The sequence below is a fragment of the Centroberyx gerrardi genome, chromosome 10 (genome assembly GCF_048128805.1).
Source record: "Centroberyx gerrardi isolate f3 chromosome 10, fCenGer3.hap1.cur.20231027, whole genome shotgun sequence".
NCBI classification, from domain to species: Eukaryota; Metazoa; Chordata; class Actinopteri; order Beryciformes; family Berycidae; genus Centroberyx; species Centroberyx gerrardi.
Window position 1 is genome coordinate 5,091,763 of NC_136006.1, and position 17,212 is coordinate 5,108,974.

Sequence of the window (17,212 nt, forward strand, 5' to 3'; positions counted from 1 at the left end):
CTAAAAGTAAAACAAAAATCCTCACAAATAAATCATAGTTTTGATCAAAACATAGTTATTACATGTTAGTGCATGCTTGATGACTGAGATCCTTATTCACGTCTCGCCATCAGTAGTAGTAGTTTCCAATCATATAGCCTAAAAATTCATAACACAATACCAGAAATGAGAATATGTGAGCTGTCAATGTTTATAAACAGTTGAAAGTAGCATATGAATACTATAATCATTACAAAAGGCTCTCTTTAGAAAGGAGCAAAATAAACCAAGTGTCTCACTGCGCTCCTGGCAATTCTGAAATTAAAAACTGAAAGGCCACATAAAGAATGAATGGGTCTGTTGTCTATTTAAAAAAAAAACAGAAAGCCTGTATTCAATGACTGTCAAAAGGCACAGCATAAATAACAAATGCAGGCCTACAATTTGATCAGGCGGTAGAAACGGTGATCAGCCGATCGCAATTTATAACTCTATCGGCCTTCTATCAGTGTGTCTACCCTACTCCTTTATTTTGGGGAAATCTGAGAAAAGTTAATTTATTATTGCAGATGGACGTTGTGCTTCATGTAGTGTTTCATGCAGAAGTTTCTCGGTCACACAAGAGGATACTGAAGCACCATCAAAGTGTTTTAAACATCAATCCAACAATTTAACAAGCAACGCAAACAACTAGTTCAATTTTTAAAAAAGAATGCTTCATAGAAAACTGATGAAGAGCCAATAAGGCCAAAAGGTTATCTTTTACTATTAAATCAAAGGTGCTTTTGATCGTAGTATCATGGACTCTACCAATTCTCTTCATTAACTAGTATTTTCACGTTATTGATGGACAAACTTTAGTGAAAGTGTACTCCGCCTTCGTACCACGGCCCATTAACTGCAGCAGCCGGCTTATTTCAACAGCTCTGGGCCAACAATACCTCATGATGTGACAGGTGAATAGTATTGGAACAGTTAATAGTCAAATACATCCCATTTCTTTTCTTTTATTGCCCAAAAGCACTTTCCATCTCCTGACAAAAGGCTAATGGCCGCTAATGTCCGGGCCACGTAATTAGCAGAATAGCAAAAGAGCACAGAGCTCAGAGCTAATGGAAGTTGTGGAGGAGGAGGATTTTTTGTTCTGTACAGTCGATGAAATATGCATTCGATGGGCATAAAAACGAGGTTCATTTCTATTTCTGGAAGAACAAAGGGCCTGAGTGGCATGATGGGTCCATGCAGCAGCAAAAAGACTCAGCTGGATCTGACTGATTCCCTCCCACTCAGTGAGTTTGAAGAAACCGGGGTTGACTGTCCTGTATGGATTTTAGCACAGGGGCTGCTAAAATCCACTGATAAACATTCTATCTAATTTATAACGCTCACTGTAGATGAAAATAGTCAAGATGTTGATATAAGATACAAAAGGTCTAGTGAAATAATTTTGTTCCTCAAATTATCAAGACTAATAATCGTCATGAGGGGTTTGATGATTCACCAATTCGAATCGATGGAGCAGGTTTAATGTCTAAAATACAGCTGCATCGATTCAAACAGCTTGTATCAAGCTGTTGGGAGGGACTCGCAGCCACATCGATGCGGACTCCTCTCTATCGGAAAAGTCCTTCTAATCTTTTTAATTTTAGCACCTAATAACGTCATTTCTCCTGGTGTGTTTCTCTCCCTCCTCTTCTTCCAGTGTTGTCAGCCCAGTGAAGATCCACATCGTGTGTCCCCGCCCCTCGCTAAAAAAAACCCCAAACTTTTCCCCCTCCCTGGACTCCTCTGCCCATTATTTTGTCAAGAATGTCAACCGATGTAGAGCAAATACACGATGTACCAAACACCTAGAAATTACAAGTGTGGACCCACTTTGGGTTTCAGAATAAAGTTGGAAAACTTGATAAAAATGTGGCAATATTCAACACTTGCCGAGCAGCAGTGAAATAAACAGGCAGCAGTACTAATCTCTCGTGACCCATTAAATTTTAAGAGACGGCACGGACTCGCTGTGGGACAGAGTCCTGCTCGCCCCTCGTCACCTGCAGCTAGCGGTAGCGCTAGCGATGAAAAAAAGGTATCAAAAGGTTCTTCCATGTTCCACTTCCAGCAGCTCTGCACGGTCAGAATCGATTACTGAAGCATTTGCATGTATAAAAAAAGCAGCAAGGCATCGTTAAAAAACAATGGCCTGTTTGAAAGGAGTTGAGTCGAGGAGTAAACTTTTTACTATCAACAAATGAGATTCAAAATAGGATGTTATTACGGTCACCATAATGTGAGGACACCATTTTAATGTACATCTTTCTCTCTGACACATAACTGGACTGATTCCTTCAAGCAACTAGTGGCCAAACTATAGTAGTTTGCATGATATAGAATCGCATCATATTGCTCCACATCATATTGTATTAAGACATGCCAGAATCGATTTGTACTGAACTGTTGGCTGCTTAAAATGTATCTTAAATGAATTGAACAGTTGATTGAGATGTGTACCGAATCAGTCTCAAGCGCATTTTATTCTTTCATGAAAATAGCGTCGCTGCACGTAAACTGAAGCTATTTGACGTGTATTTGGGGTTGAAAAGGGTCTTCGCGTAGGTGTTCGTACCTGCCCAAAAATCTCAACTTGCCGTCGAGTCTATGTAGAGTCGTGCACTCTGATTGGTTGATCATAGGGGCGATCATGACGGCATCCAATTCTTCAAGCTCCACCTGCTCCAACACATCCCATTCCTCCAGCTGCACTGCTATAGTGCCGTCCATGTTTGTTTTTACCAGTGATTGTCACGTCTGCTTCCTGTTACTCTCTTCTATGTTTCATTTGGGTGCGATATGATTTTTTTTTTTTTAAAACACTGCCACCCTGTGTTCGGGATTTCAACAACATGCTACCCGCACATCAGCGCAGAAGTATAAAAACTTAAATGTAAGCGCCATCACATTGTTTACATTCGCGCTTTACATTACGTTTATCTCTACTACATTTTATAGTCGAACGTAATGTAGAGATACACTCGCCTAACAATCGCGCAGCCCGACTTAGCAGTAAAGGTTACGATAAAAGGGCAACCTTTTGTCGCAACAGAGAAGGGCAATATTGCCTTCAGTAGGAACGGGCACTGGCAACAGAGATCAAAGCCATGTGGATGACATAAGGAACGAATGAGGAGTTTCATTCAAAACGCTGTACAGTGGTGGCAAAAGTCCACCTTCATGCATTTATCCTGCATGAGCACTGCAGTGTTGCATTCATTTAGTTGTGGGGGGCCACAAAATCCCCACAGCTAGAAAAATGGAAACACAATCAAAATTGTAAAATAAATAAATAAATAAAAGTGTAAATTCTTTCTCATCTAAGACAAAATTAGGAAACAGGTTACTGAGCAGAAAAACATTTAACTCCATTAGAAATAAAAACAGAGTTGTCAAAAAAAGAAAAAGAAATCCCCCAAATCCTGAAAAGAAAAACTGAAAAACCCCATGACTTGTGGGAACTGTAGCTGAAGCAGCGGGCGGTGGTGGTGTGATCAGGAGCCCTGCCTCTGCAGACAGGTGTGCCCCTGGTGTCCTGGCCTGGTATCAAGCTCCACAAGGACCTGCTCTTCCTAAGCCTCATTCTCTCTCCAGGCTCAGTGCAGAAGAAAGTGTGTTGTTGGATCATAGAGAATTGCACTTCTCTCTATTTGTTAAGCTACAGATCCAAGAGGCCTGTATGAAGAATTTGTTGCCAAAATGTTATACATCCATTTGGGAAAATCATTAGCTGGTGTTTGTCATTTAACATCTCTACAACACAGAGGATCAGTCTGTAAAAATGATATCATTTTGTCAACCAAGGACTTCAGTTGCCTACTAACCTTTAAAAAGCACTTCAATTTGTTTTCGGTGCAATCAATCATTGTGTAAAAAAGCAAGCGTTGTCAGTGTTTCATTTAGCAGCAGTGGCCCCCCGCAGCTACAAAACTGCCCTCACAGCTAGAAAAATGGAAATATAATAAAAATTCATCATCTATCCTTATTGCTCGACCTGCCCCCTAAAGAATAACAACTACAATCGCAATGGAGAGCAGTCGTATCATATATCAGGATCTTGGAAAGGACGCAGGAGGGAACCTGGGTCTCAGAACCAAAATAACTCTAAATATTCTACAGGAAAAACTGCGTCACTCTCACAAAAATGCTTCATGCGATGCTATAGGTTAGACAGATGGTGTAATCCCATGGCAACCAATGTGGAGACAGATTGTCTCAACAACTACCGCTGCCTGCAACACTGCTTACTGTCTGGCTGGAACACAGAAACAATGAAGAAGAAGGCGGATGCTGGTATGCCTCGCTGGACTTGACTTTACAACATTACAATGCAAGCCAACCGGCTGCCTCTAGCCGTGATATAATAAAAAAAATTAAAATAAAAAAAAAGAGGCGTCTTATGACTGCAATTGTATAGCCGTGTACGATTATGATTTCTCCTTGGAATCACATGGCAATCAGGAAAAGGGAGTGTGCTGTGCCGTAGCCCATACAGCTGCTAGTTTTTTTGCTCATTTGGGAGTGTATGGCATTCTCTCTGAATGGTAATTATGAAGGGAACAAAAGGGGCATTTAGAGACAAAGGCGGGTTTAGAGTGAATGGGCCGGCTCCCATGCACAGCGAGTGTTCTGACTCCAAGTGCTGTTTAAAGAGAGACGATATGAGGTAATTATGCAGGAGAACTGGGAAGGAGAGGAGGACAGAGAGGGAGATAGGTTCGGGGGTTGGCTCAGTGTCTATGGAGAGTAGGACCAGATAGCACCATCTGCATTCAGCACAGGCCCTGTCCGTCTGGCTCCCACTTGCTTTCACTAAAAGCTGGCGCCCAGACAGATAGAATGCAACAGAAATGTATTCAGACATGTAATCGGGCACCCTGGTCTTCACGCACACACTAGAAAGGAAATTTCAGTAAGTACCAATCCCGTGGCTAGTACTTTTGATCCTACTTTAGTGCTAGATAGTCCTCACGGGACTGAGGAAGCTGATGGAAATGGTATGGAGATGTCAGCCAAACTTGAATACACACACTAAATGTATAAAATATTTAGACACTTTGCTCTTTTCATGAAGTACACTGATGAGGTGAATCCAGGTAAAAGCACTTGATTTCCCTTATTAAATCTAATCACAAAAGGAGGAAATGTAGATAAAGAGAAGCAGACGAGTTAGAGGATTTTTAACCTTTGAGACAATCGAGATGTGGATTGTGCAAAAGCTCCAACTCTATCAGGAAGATGTCCCTAATATTTTGTACACATGTAATAAACATGCGAGTCAATCCCTGCTCAGCTGACATGGTCCAAGATGGCAGCATGCCAGTAAAACCCAGTGAATGATGGTCTGGATTGTGAAATATGAAACATAAAACCCCAAATGGGATCAAATCTATATATTATAGAAATTACCCGTTTAAAAAAAAATTTCAGCCATGGTTATTAACTCACTGACTCGTGCCTTTACTGGCATTAGATTTGCATTAGTGTGCAATGAGGTCTTTCCCCTGCTCCAACTGCTTCCTCTGCTCCATTGAGATTTTTATTTACACTTGGCTTCAAAGATTTGGCCCTTTCCTGGACCCTCAAATCATACCACACACACACACACACCTCCCGTCATCCTACCTCTCGGATCTTGTCGCGTTTTTCTTTGACATCGGGCTCGGGCGGCTCGCCGTCGTTGACGCCCACCACTTTGGGCATGGGGACGGGCGGCAGGGGTTTGGGCCCGGCTTCCTTCTTCTTCAGGCCGTCCACCACCTTGTTCTTCTCCGTCTGGATCTCGGCCTGCAGCTCCTCGCGTGACTTCCGCAGCTTCTCCTTGGCCTCCTGCAGCGCCCGCTCGTGGTCTGCCCGGATCTTGTCCCGCAGGCTCTCCTCGTCCTCCCTGCAGGGGGGCAAGAAGACGACAGGAGGTCAGAGTTGTTTGAGATGAGGATGACAGAAAAAGGCAGACGTTTTGGGGGAGGGAAAGTGTGGGGTGGGGTCTCTATTTGGAATGAATGGAAGTTTCATGGCGAAAAAAAACCCTGAAATTCTGGGGGAAGGACAAGCCATCATGTTGGAGGTAACAACAAAAGGAAAGACTGCAACGTATTCAGCTCTTCCTCCCTAACAAAATAAAGAAAATGCCTAATTGCTGTGCAGAGGCATGGTGTTCAAACGACTATAAAACTCCCCTCACATTCCATGACAAGTACCTATTCTTTTTTTAAACATCAAGTTAACTGTAATCAAAGCAGATACAATATAACACAAACTGGAGTACAACAGCGACTTCAGCTCATACTGCAAATCAGCGTGTCCTTGCTGACCCTCTTTACAAGAGCTTGAAGCTCTTTGGTTACACGGCGACACATAAAGTGAGAATACGCTTCACCCACCCCTAATTCAACCATTATGGAAATGACAAAACCTGCCATCGGTCTCTAAGGGGAAACTTGCCCCCCTTGCTCTGCGGTTACATCAGCTCCAGGAAATAGGACAGGTGTAGAGGAACACAATGAGGAAAGCAAGCAGCGCCAGGATGAGAAAGAAACATCATCCGCGGCTTCACACGGTGGTAAGACCCTGAGGGTGTTGACATAACTCCACCCCACGAGGATGTGGGTCAGTCATGAAAAACAAACACAGCGGGATATTGAAAAAGAGAGCTGGGGCCGACGCCGACACTGAACTGTTCTGCGGTCACTGAAAGAATTAAAAACCATCTTTGAATCCTGCTTGACTGTTATTATATATCTTATGTAAATACAATTACAGCCAAATAGCGCACAGTCTCAGCTGTGGTTCAGTTTGTTAATTGGCAGCCTACTGTCAGGGCAGAAAGCAGCTTTCTGGGACAGAACATTGCATGTCTGTTGATGCAATGACACACTGTTCAGTGTCACGTCCTGCGTTCTGCGTGTGTGTGTGTGTGTGTGTGTGTGTGTGTGTGTGTGTGTGTGTGTGTGTGTGTGTGTGTGTGCGCGCGCGTTAGGGCTGAACGATATTGACAAAAAGCTTTATCTTTAGCTACACATTTAGGCATTCTTGGGAATACCTTTGCAATGCTAACAGGCATAAAGAGAGGCTTGCTAGCATTGCTAGCGAGTTAGCTCTACCCCACACCAGGGCCGAAAGATATTGACAAAAAATCAAATTGTGATTATTTGACAGAATATTGCAATCGCGATTTAAACTGCGATTCATATCATCGCAAGTTTTTCTTGTTATACATTTTTTTGAATTTTAAAATTATTTAAAGAACAGTGACTTTCTCAGTGTGCAGGATTTACTGAGTTTGAATCAGATGAAAGGTTTTCACCAATATTGTATTTGATTCATGGACCAAAGATTGCCCACAGCACTAAAATGTTTAGAAATCCATTTTGGACACCCCTCTCTTACGCAAATAATTGCAGCCTCTGCGATTTGGAAATTGCGAAATTCATAAAAAAGAAATGAAGAAATTCATATTGCGATTTCAGTTTTTGTGTGGTAGGGTTGGGTAATAGTGTACATCCAAAGAATCATCATCACATGTACAGCCGATCCCAGATGTATTCAAGGGATGTGCGCAGCGTGGGGGTGATGACTTGAATTCAAAAGTAGCTACTAAATGTGCAAGAAAGAGGCTTTTTTTTAACATTTTAAATTGCAGTTTAAGTCCTCACAGACAAGCTATAAAAAATGATGATTAAGTATGAGGTGGCGGTGCATTCCTAGTTCAAATGTTTTTTATTTTGAATTTTGCAAAATACATAAACAAAAACAGAAAAGAGCACGCAGGCCTGAACATGGTAAACAAAACAACACAAATTAAGGAGCACACCTACTGAAGAGGATACCCCTAAACCCCCCACCCCCCCACCACCACCCCCACCCCCACCCCACATACCCAGGGACTTCAGACTTCAGAGATTGGGTCACTGTAATAAGGAAGCGTTACAAGTCAGGTCAAATTGCGGTGTCAAGATAACGGAGAAGGGGATGCCAAGTCTTATCAAACTGACCAAGTCTCTCTGCCAGAGCAAATCTTAGTCTCTCTCAAGGTGAGAAAGTCTTGTAATTTCTTCCAGCCACATTTTAGCGGACGGGACCTCCTCTCTTTTCCAAAACTTTAAAACCAATTTCATTGCTATAATAAGGGCATAAGACGCGGCGGTGCATTCCTAATAAGAAGCAGTTGTGCAAGACACTCAAATGGGATGAAAGCAGCGCATCCTGAGGAACGTTATGGAAATGTCAGCAGTGTTTAGGCTTTAACTCAAATTTTAAATCAAAATGAGCATAATTTCTGTCCCAGCGTAATTTTTTAGCAGAATTTTTGCCCCTTTTGTCCCCATTTGAATATCTTGCACTAGGCTGCATTTTAAAAGACAGAAGATCAAGGTAATATGAATTGGAAAAAAGAACAAAAAAAAAAAAAAAAACAGTCGGCAGCAGAATTTCCCACGACGATGGATTCAGTCCATCAGCGATCCCTGATGTATTCATCCCATCACCCAACCCTGCTGTAGGTATTACAATAGTTGTCAGTTCCAAAATTACCTGTACTGTGAAACTTCCAACTTCAAAGTGTGTTTGTGTGTGTAGATTAGATAAAACTTTAGTTGTCAGTTGTTCTGTCACACTTCGAACTGTGTGTATGTGTGTGTTTTCTCGCATGCTTATGAGCGGCCGTAGTTGTGAGTTTCAAAGCGTTCACCGATATGAGAATACCGATGTGTGTATTAAATGTGTGCAAACACGTGTGTGCTTGTGTATGCGTGACCCTTCATGTGATGTTACCCAGGCAGTGTGGGAGGGAGCTGAAGGCCTGCGGCGATACATGTGGACTCAGCTGTCGGCCTCCACAGAGCTACACTTCTCTAAGAATACAATGCCGAGGACATGGTGCGTGTGTGTGTGTGTGTTTGTGATAGGGCTGCGAGATTCGAAAACTGTAATTACTCATGATTTCTAGTCTTAAACGTTTTGCTTTGAGGAACAAAATTATTTTACTGCACTTCATTTTATATCATCTCGGCTACGGTGAACTACAGTGGGCATTCTAAATGAAATGAAATTACACTCTAGGCATTTATGTGATACTCTTATCCAGAGTAATAAAAACATATAAAAAAAAAAGAGTTAAAAAAAAAATATATGTTTCAATATTAACAAATTCTGCAATTATTAATCGTGGAAAATGAAATTCTGATGTACAACTACATGATTAATTGTGCAGCCCTAGGGCGGGTTCACACCAAGCATGTTTGGTGCGGTTTATTCAAACTCTGCACAGTTTCCTCCTTCAGTACAGTTCTCAGGTGGCACCGAATAACGACACTGAGACGCCTGAAAATGAGAGTCTCAGTCTTCTAACAAGAGAACTGTGGTGTGGTTTGTTAGGTGTGAGAACGTAATCTGAACTACAGGAAACGACGACAAAACACAAGGTTTTACAGGGTTAGGGAGATGCCTATTTTCCGCTATTTCTTCATGTATTCTTAATTGCATAAACACCAAAGAAGGTGAATTACAACAAAGAGTGCAGACAAATCCATTATGATTAGCTTAAGTTACAGATGGACTGAAATCTCTAAGGTTACCAAAACAAGATACTTGTGAGTCCATGCCACTTTTGTTTACAAGCCCTGGTTCGCTTGTAGCTGGGCAGCGTGACCCTAAACGAACCAAATACAGAAATGCAACAGAGTAAACTTTTCCCAGTATGGTTCGGACCAAAGAAAACAAACTGTAGGTGTGATCGCACCCCTAGTGTGCGGTGTGTTCACCAAGTGTGCGATGACTGTGTATGTGAATACTAGTGTGTTACACACGTGTGGGTGTGTTTTGTGTAGAGCAAGCATAGATTACGCACACTGCAAGTTGTTCCCAAGTTGTATGAATTTATTAACACCTAGTATACGTGTGAGGTTTCTATCTGCTCTTGCCCTCTACGCTTTACATTTCTGTCCGGAGCCTTTTGAAGATTCAGATGTGTGTTTTTTCCTCTGCTCAGTTGTGTTTTGTGTGCATGTGTACATCCATATACCCTGTCCATCAAACGTTTGGGGACACCTTGCCTTTTCTAAATTTTCAAAGTAATATTTGATTTTCTCTGGGGTTTTTTTTTTTTTTCAATTAATTAAACACTCAACACTCAGCTTCATGTTCATCCAAGTGTCTTATTTGGTCTGAAGAGAAGGTTTTTCATGGCAGAGCTGGAAAACTGTTCACATGAAGCAAGTGTGTGCAGCAGTTCCAGCTGCTAAGGAGGTTTTTTTGATGAATGTATGTTTAATTGTTTTAGTGTTATCGTCACAAATATTTGCATGTATAATTTTTTTTCCCCTCAAACTAAACCTGGTTAGTCTTTAATGGGGTTAAGTTATTGCAAACCGACAAAGAAAACATGCTTATTTATTAAACATTTTCAAAAGCTAGGTGTCCCCAATCTTTTGATGGGCAGTGTGTGTGACTAAATGTTTGCTGCTGGGAGGGAGGAGTAGGATGAGGCGTGAGAGGTCTTTCTATGTACTGTAGGTCTGGCTGACAAGACTGTATGATACAACCTGAGCCAACGGCAGAGAGATATGAGTGTTTTGTAAAAGAGTATGAGAGAGGGAGTATATGAGTATATGAGCCTGCAAGGGGACTGAGTGTGTCCATGCTTGTGTGTGTGTCCTCAAGTGAATGCACGATTGTGTGTGTGAGAGAGAGAGAAAGCCTGTAAGTGAATGTGAGACTGAGTGCATGTGTGAGTGCGCCTGAGAGAAAAGTGTGTGTGCATTTTGTAGAAATGAGAAAATAATAGTGTGCGAGGAGCAGAAGTAAAGCTAAAAGGGAAAGCAGAAGAGGGGAAAAAAAGAGGCATGTGAGAAATAAAGGGAGAACATAAAAGCCAAATACAGATTAAGAATGAGAAAAAAAGAGAAAGATGTAAAGAGACATGAGAAAAGATACCGTGCGAGAAAGAAGAGGCTATGAGATAGCAAGAAAAGAGGCTGTGAGAGAAAGAGTAAGAAAAAATGTGAAAAGAGAGTAAGAACAAGGAAAGAGAACGTGACAGAAAGAGAAAGCGATGAGATAACGAAATGGGAATGTGACAGAAAGCGGATAAGAAAGAGACACAAATAAGCGAGATAAACAGGAAAGAGATAGACGTTTTATACTAATTATGCTTCATTCAACACATTGTGCATCTATTTTATAATTCTATCATGATGCTGAATGTGGGGCCAACAGAGACCAAAATAAACAGCTTCCGAGTTACGCAACATCGCCCTGGAAACAACTCATAAATATTCATATCGCGACTCAGTGTGCGTCTGTCCACAGACTTTAATTGATAGGAAACGTATTTTCCAACACTAAGATGTGGTTTACAGCGCGCGCGTGTGCGTGTGTGCATGTGTGTAGGCGTCTGTCTGTGTATGCATGCATCAGTAAGCGTGTGTGGATTGCATGTTTATGTGTATGGGTTAGTGTGTGTATTGTATTTCCCAGGCTGTGATGAGGTTTCTGTGTATCTGCATACATGTAAGAGTGTGTGTGTGGAATACATTTCAGACTCTGTGATGCTTGTGTGTGCACATGCACGAATGTGTGTGCATTGTATTTCCCACTCTGTGATGAGGTTTCTGTGTACGCTTGTGAATGCATGCCTCTGTATGCGACTGTACATGAATGTCTTTTTGTGTGTGTTTGTGTTTGTGCGTGCACGCCCACGGGGAGTCATGCCTCGTCTGTATGCCATAGTCTATGTGTCTGTGAGTGAGCCTTCCTCTCAGCAGCATGTATTTAAATGTGATATTTATGTGTTATTTAGAGGGTGCCGATGTTGGATGACTGGCTAATGCCTTCATGAGTGTTTGTGTGTGTGTGTGTGTGTGTGAGGCAAGGCAGCGTGAAATGAGAAGGAATGAGGTTCAGCTGACACCATCAGCTCTAATGGGTGCTGATGCTGCCTCGTGTGTGTGTATGTATTTGTAGAAGGTCAGGACGTTGTCACGGAAACACAAACAGCGTCATACAAATTACACAAATGCGTCGAGCGCATAACGCTACACACCAGCAATTCTGCTGAAAACAGATTCCCACATAAATCTGCATTAGCCATCCGTGCCCTTTCTCTCTCCCTCTACTCCCCCCCCCCTCCCTTTCCCGCCATCTTTTTCTCACGTCACTCTTCTTCTCTTCCTCCGAGCCATTATCAGAGTCACTCTAGCATCGCCGGCAATTCCCTTCGAGTCTCATATAATGTCAAACATGCAATTAAGAGCACGTCAACAGCTGCCTGACTCAATTACCTTGACAAAGACGTGCACGGGCCGGAGCAATCAAGCACCCGGGCGACCACGCCATGCCTCAACTCTCCTATCCTTTCTTCTTCTGTCCGTTCCTCCTCCCCTACCCCCCTCCTCCCCCCAATCACACTGAAGCAAGCAATCGGAAGGAGAGCCCCACCTCCCTGATCAGCCGTTCCAGTCATGTCTGGCCTCCAGTAATCACTTCCTCATTCTATTAGCCCTCCTGCCTGCTACTGGAATCTCATCTTCGGAGGCGTCGTGAAATCTGCCGCTCGGTGAGGGCCGGTGCCTTCCATGGCAACCAGAGGGAAGCGGCGGTTGCCCGGCTGCCTGGTGGGGTATCTACGTGAGGCTTTTTGACGCCGTGGAAACTCAAGAGTCCGCGGAGAACAGCAGTGCAGGCTGGGTGCCACGTAGCCATGGTAACAAATAGAGACACACGCACATACAGGAGAGAGCAAGTCAACTCTTAATTACTTAATTATCCAATTATGCCAGGGAAGAAAAGACTGCTGGACTATTAGTGATTGGACAGTTTCTGAATGCAGCGGCGCTTCGACTGCAGGGGGAAATAAAAACATGAAGGCTGTGAAGGATTTTTTTTTTTTTTGAGTCATAAAGCCCTCATGCCTTCCAGACATGGCCTGAGTCATCAGGCACACTGCTGGATTCAGATATTTTAAGCGCATCCGTTTTTACCTGGCTAACAGACAGGTTATGTATAGACAATATGAATAAATCATGCTATTGTGTGGGTGCATTTGTGTGTGTATAAGGAAAGGGGGAAGGAAGGAGGGAGAAAGCAAGACAGTGAACAGAAATATCACCCACACAACACACAATCATGCACACGATGGGAGCAAACAATCTCATCCAAATGACGGAGCCGTCGCTGGCCGGTCTAGGCTGGACCTGCTGCAGGGCGACGATCGAACCCTCCCAGCCTCACCGCCACCTCGAGCCACAGTGACTCACTTCACACACCGAGCAGACAGAGCTTCACTCTCAGACTGTTATTCACCACAGCCGTTATTAACCTTTGATCGGGGTTTCTCATTCTCTGGGGCTTGTGTGTGGACAATGAAGTGACAAGAATAGTGATGGAGGAATGGGATTTTTTTTTGGTTCTGAAGGAGCATGGGCAGCGACTCCGCTACCCGCAAGCATTTCGTTTTCATTTTTTCAGTGACAGGGCAGGGCACAAATGTCTACAGTAGCTGGTTTAAATCTGCAATCTGCAAATTCACTGTTTTACCAGCTAACTGCATTAAGCTTTCACATTTGAGGCATTTAGATGGCGTGCTTTTCCAGAAGAATTTACAAGTTACGAGTGCAAGAGTAGAATAAGCTCCAATTCCTAGACCACAAACATTACAAGCAACCAATATTAAAGAGTTCAAGGGTTGGAGCCACAGCAAAGTGATAGGAGCAGAAATAAAGATAAGAGCTGTGGAGTAGTGGAAGGGATTTGTTTTCAGATCTGTTTTTAGAATAGAGAAGCACTTCCAAATGATGGCTGGTTACCTGCCAAAGTGGCTGGTAGAGGAGACCGATTCAGCGGCAATTTCTCTACCATGGTGTAGTGATGAGTCTGGGAAGCGAGCGATGAATGCAGCCATAGTAAACAGTAAGATGAAGTGGAATATGAATGCAAACAATTGCAAATTGTGTGCCCACACACGCAAAGACACACAAGATTCTACTAAATGACTCCTGTGCTTCCTTTCTCCATCATCCCACAGTTTGGTGCTTGTCTGTGTGAGAGTGAGCCCTGATGGCAGCATCAGGTCCAGCAGTCTGTCATCTCATCACCAATCCTGGCACACAAACAGGTTTTCCTTTAAGTAGCTCCTGCCAATCACTGGCAGGTATCCAACTGTCATTTGGAAGTATCTCTCTACTCTTTAAAAAAAAAAAAAAAAAAAAAACCTTGACATTTAATTAAAAAACTGCTTTATCTGTATTCTACATCAGTGTCATAGATATGTTCTTTATCTGCTGATTATAACCAGAGCAGAAATTAACTTCCTTCAGCAGCCACAGCGACATTTCTCCACTTTCACAATTCTCCCAGTCAGAAAGGAAACTATCAGGAGCTGGTAAATCCCAAAACAATCACCAGTCACCTTTGCTATTTTACCAGCAAACTACATTTTTAGAGTAGCAAAGGCCCTCCAAATGTCTGGTTACCTGCCAAAGAACACAAAGTAGACAAATATACCAGAATTTGGCTGGTGGCAACTCACCACAATGGTTACCTGCCAGTGTAGCTGGTAGAATAGATAAAAGCACCAGCCATGGGTAAAATTTAGCAGCATTGGGATGGTGAATGGTGGTAATGTCTCCCTTTGGCTCCATTTGAATTAGAACATGTCCTGAGAGGCATATTCAAACCTGAGATGACTAATTAGCTAAGCCTACATGTTGTGTTAAATCAACATTATAAATTGTGATGTCTTAAAAAGGAGATTCAACCAAACCTGCAATCACATTTCAAAATTCCACATACAATCCTATGACATTCCAGAATTGCCTCTCCAGGTCGGATTTTACATTAAAAACTGTAGATGTTTTATATAGGTGCAGTCAAATAACCTACAATTTCCATAAAAAAAAACATCTCAGGCAATGCAATTTGGTGACATCATAGCATTGATATTTCTTTCACATTGATATCATACCTCAAAATTACTACTTTCTCAGAATAACAAGCCATAAGTTGATTTCAGGGGAATTCGCATTCAAGGAGGAACTGAAGGGAAATCAGTAAGAAGTCGAGTTGAGGGCGTCCTGATGGCTCACTGGTCTATGGTGTGTACCATGTAAACGCTACGTTCCGGCACTGGACCTTTGCCGCATGTCATCCCTCTCTCTCTCCCTCTCGTCTTTTCTGTCTCTATAAACTTTGAACTGTCTAATAAAGGCAACAATGCCCAAAAAATAATCTTAAGAAGTCAGAGTTGAAGCTGTCAAACCAGAATTAAGGTGCTTAGGCTGGGTTAACCATCTTTTCTCCCAAGTTCAAAACTTTTTGGTCCCTCATGGGCAAGCCATACACTATACATAATCACAATGAAGAAAACATACAGAGTGTGGGGGAGGGGGGGTGAGAGAGAATGACAACAGGTGAGTTTACAAAAGCGTCGCCCTCGGTTTAGGCTCGCAATGAATAATTTAGGTCGGCAAAACCCCTGCCCCATCACATAGGTTCAAGTCTCCTCGACGACCCCATAGAAAGCCGCTTCAGCCATTGATCTCCCGCTACACTTAAAATCTCCCGCTCAACAGATTTAAATACGTCTGACTAGCTAAGAAGTTTGATGACTGAATTCATAGCATCTCTCTAGCTCTCTCTCTCGTTCACCTGTCACGTACCCTCTCCCCCCCCCCACCCCCCTCATTACATCAGGGCCTTCACGACTGCAGCTCGCCGCTTGATCCTGTTTACTCTTCCGAATCAGTTGTTTTCTGGGTGGGGGGGGGGGGGAAATCAGGGCGCCGGCTCCACACATTTACAGCAATTTCTGCTCTTAAAAGGAGAACATATGAATACAAACTAGTCGCGGGGAGGGATGTTTTTGAAATGCTGAGAGGTGCTCTGCAGGCTAATCGGTGTCCACTTCTCAGCAGACAGCGATGGAAATTAGGGCGGGGAGAAAAGACGCAAATACACCACATGATGAGCGGCGAAGGTTGAAAATGTGTGGTTTTAAAAATCTGTGGCCTGCGTCCGTTTGGAGATGAGTGGGTTATGACTGCATGAAGCAGTAATGGGCTCCTTTCACACCGAGCCCACACAACCAGTGCAGGTTGACTGCTCTGATCTCCAGTCTGCAGCCATTGTACATGTCCCACTTTTAAGTGCTTGATGACTGAACTACTCCTACACTGTGGCTCCATTCCTGAGAGGAAGCACTTGGAGAAAACAAATAAATAAATAAAAAGATTTGCTGTCTTTTTCATTGCTAAAAGTTACAATGAATGGTCTAGCAACTAGTTGGCCGAGAGAGAGAGTTTTGTATTACAATATACCGATTTGATTTCAATGTCAAGCACTGTTGGTGCCAAAAGACACATCACAACACAATTTGTGTAGGTGAAATATAATCCTACACAACAATCCTACACAAACAAAGTAGCCTACATTACCGTTTTGCCCAGGCTTTACTGCAAAAGACTGCCACATAGAATCCATCTCTCATGAAAAATATGATGTCTTTCATAATCAAAAAACAAACAAACACAAAAATAGAAATAGAAGTCACGTTGCTATAAAAGCATACTTCTCAACTCAACACATGAAAGGCAAAAGAACATAAAATGAGGTGAAACTAATTTGGCTCTACTATATAAAATTCAGTACTAATGCAGGATAGATGCAGGATAAATGCATGAGGCTGGACTACTACAAAGGCTACCACTGTATACACTACTAATGCAGGATAAATGCATGAAGCTGGACTTCTACAAAGGCTATTGTGGGCTATTCAAGTCCAGAATCTCTCCCTCTCTCTCTCCTCCTTTCCTCTGAACCGTTTCCCTGTGAAGCTCCACAGTCCGGCTCCGACATGCTAGCCCAGAGAGTGTCTGTTTGCTTTCTTGTCAAACAACTCTCAGCCAGAGAGCTCTCATGGGAACAATCCCCTCCTGGTATCAAGTGATGTAGACAAGTCTGCCTGCCGCTAGCCCATAAACACCGTAAATGGAGAGAGGAGGCCCATCTTGGGGGGTCTTCAAGGCGGCAGAACGTTTGTTTTCCCTCGACCTGTACAATCAAGACAGCATCCCGTCCCGCTTTTCCCATGACCCACTTGGCTTAAATGGAGGCCATATTGGTGTATCTGTAACGGCACTCCCAAGCTTTACTACGGTGTGTAATAACATCCTCTCTCTTATTCTCTCAGCTCTCTCTC

At 42.9% G+C, this 17,212-nt stretch overlaps 1 protein-coding gene across 2 annotated transcripts in view; it reads right to left on the reverse strand.

The window, feature by feature from the left end:
• man1a2 (mannosidase, alpha, class 1A, member 2) overlaps positions 1–17,212 on the reverse strand; it is a 155,614-nt gene that overhangs the window by 118,202 nt on the left and 20,200 nt on the right. For both annotated transcript variants that reach the window (XM_071907625.2, XM_078286008.1), the window contains exon 4: positions 5,647–5,908. In XM_071907625.2, coding sequence (XP_071763726.1) covers positions 5,647–5,908 — 262 coding nt within the window. The remainder of the gene's footprint in view (positions 1–5,646; positions 5,909–17,212) is intronic.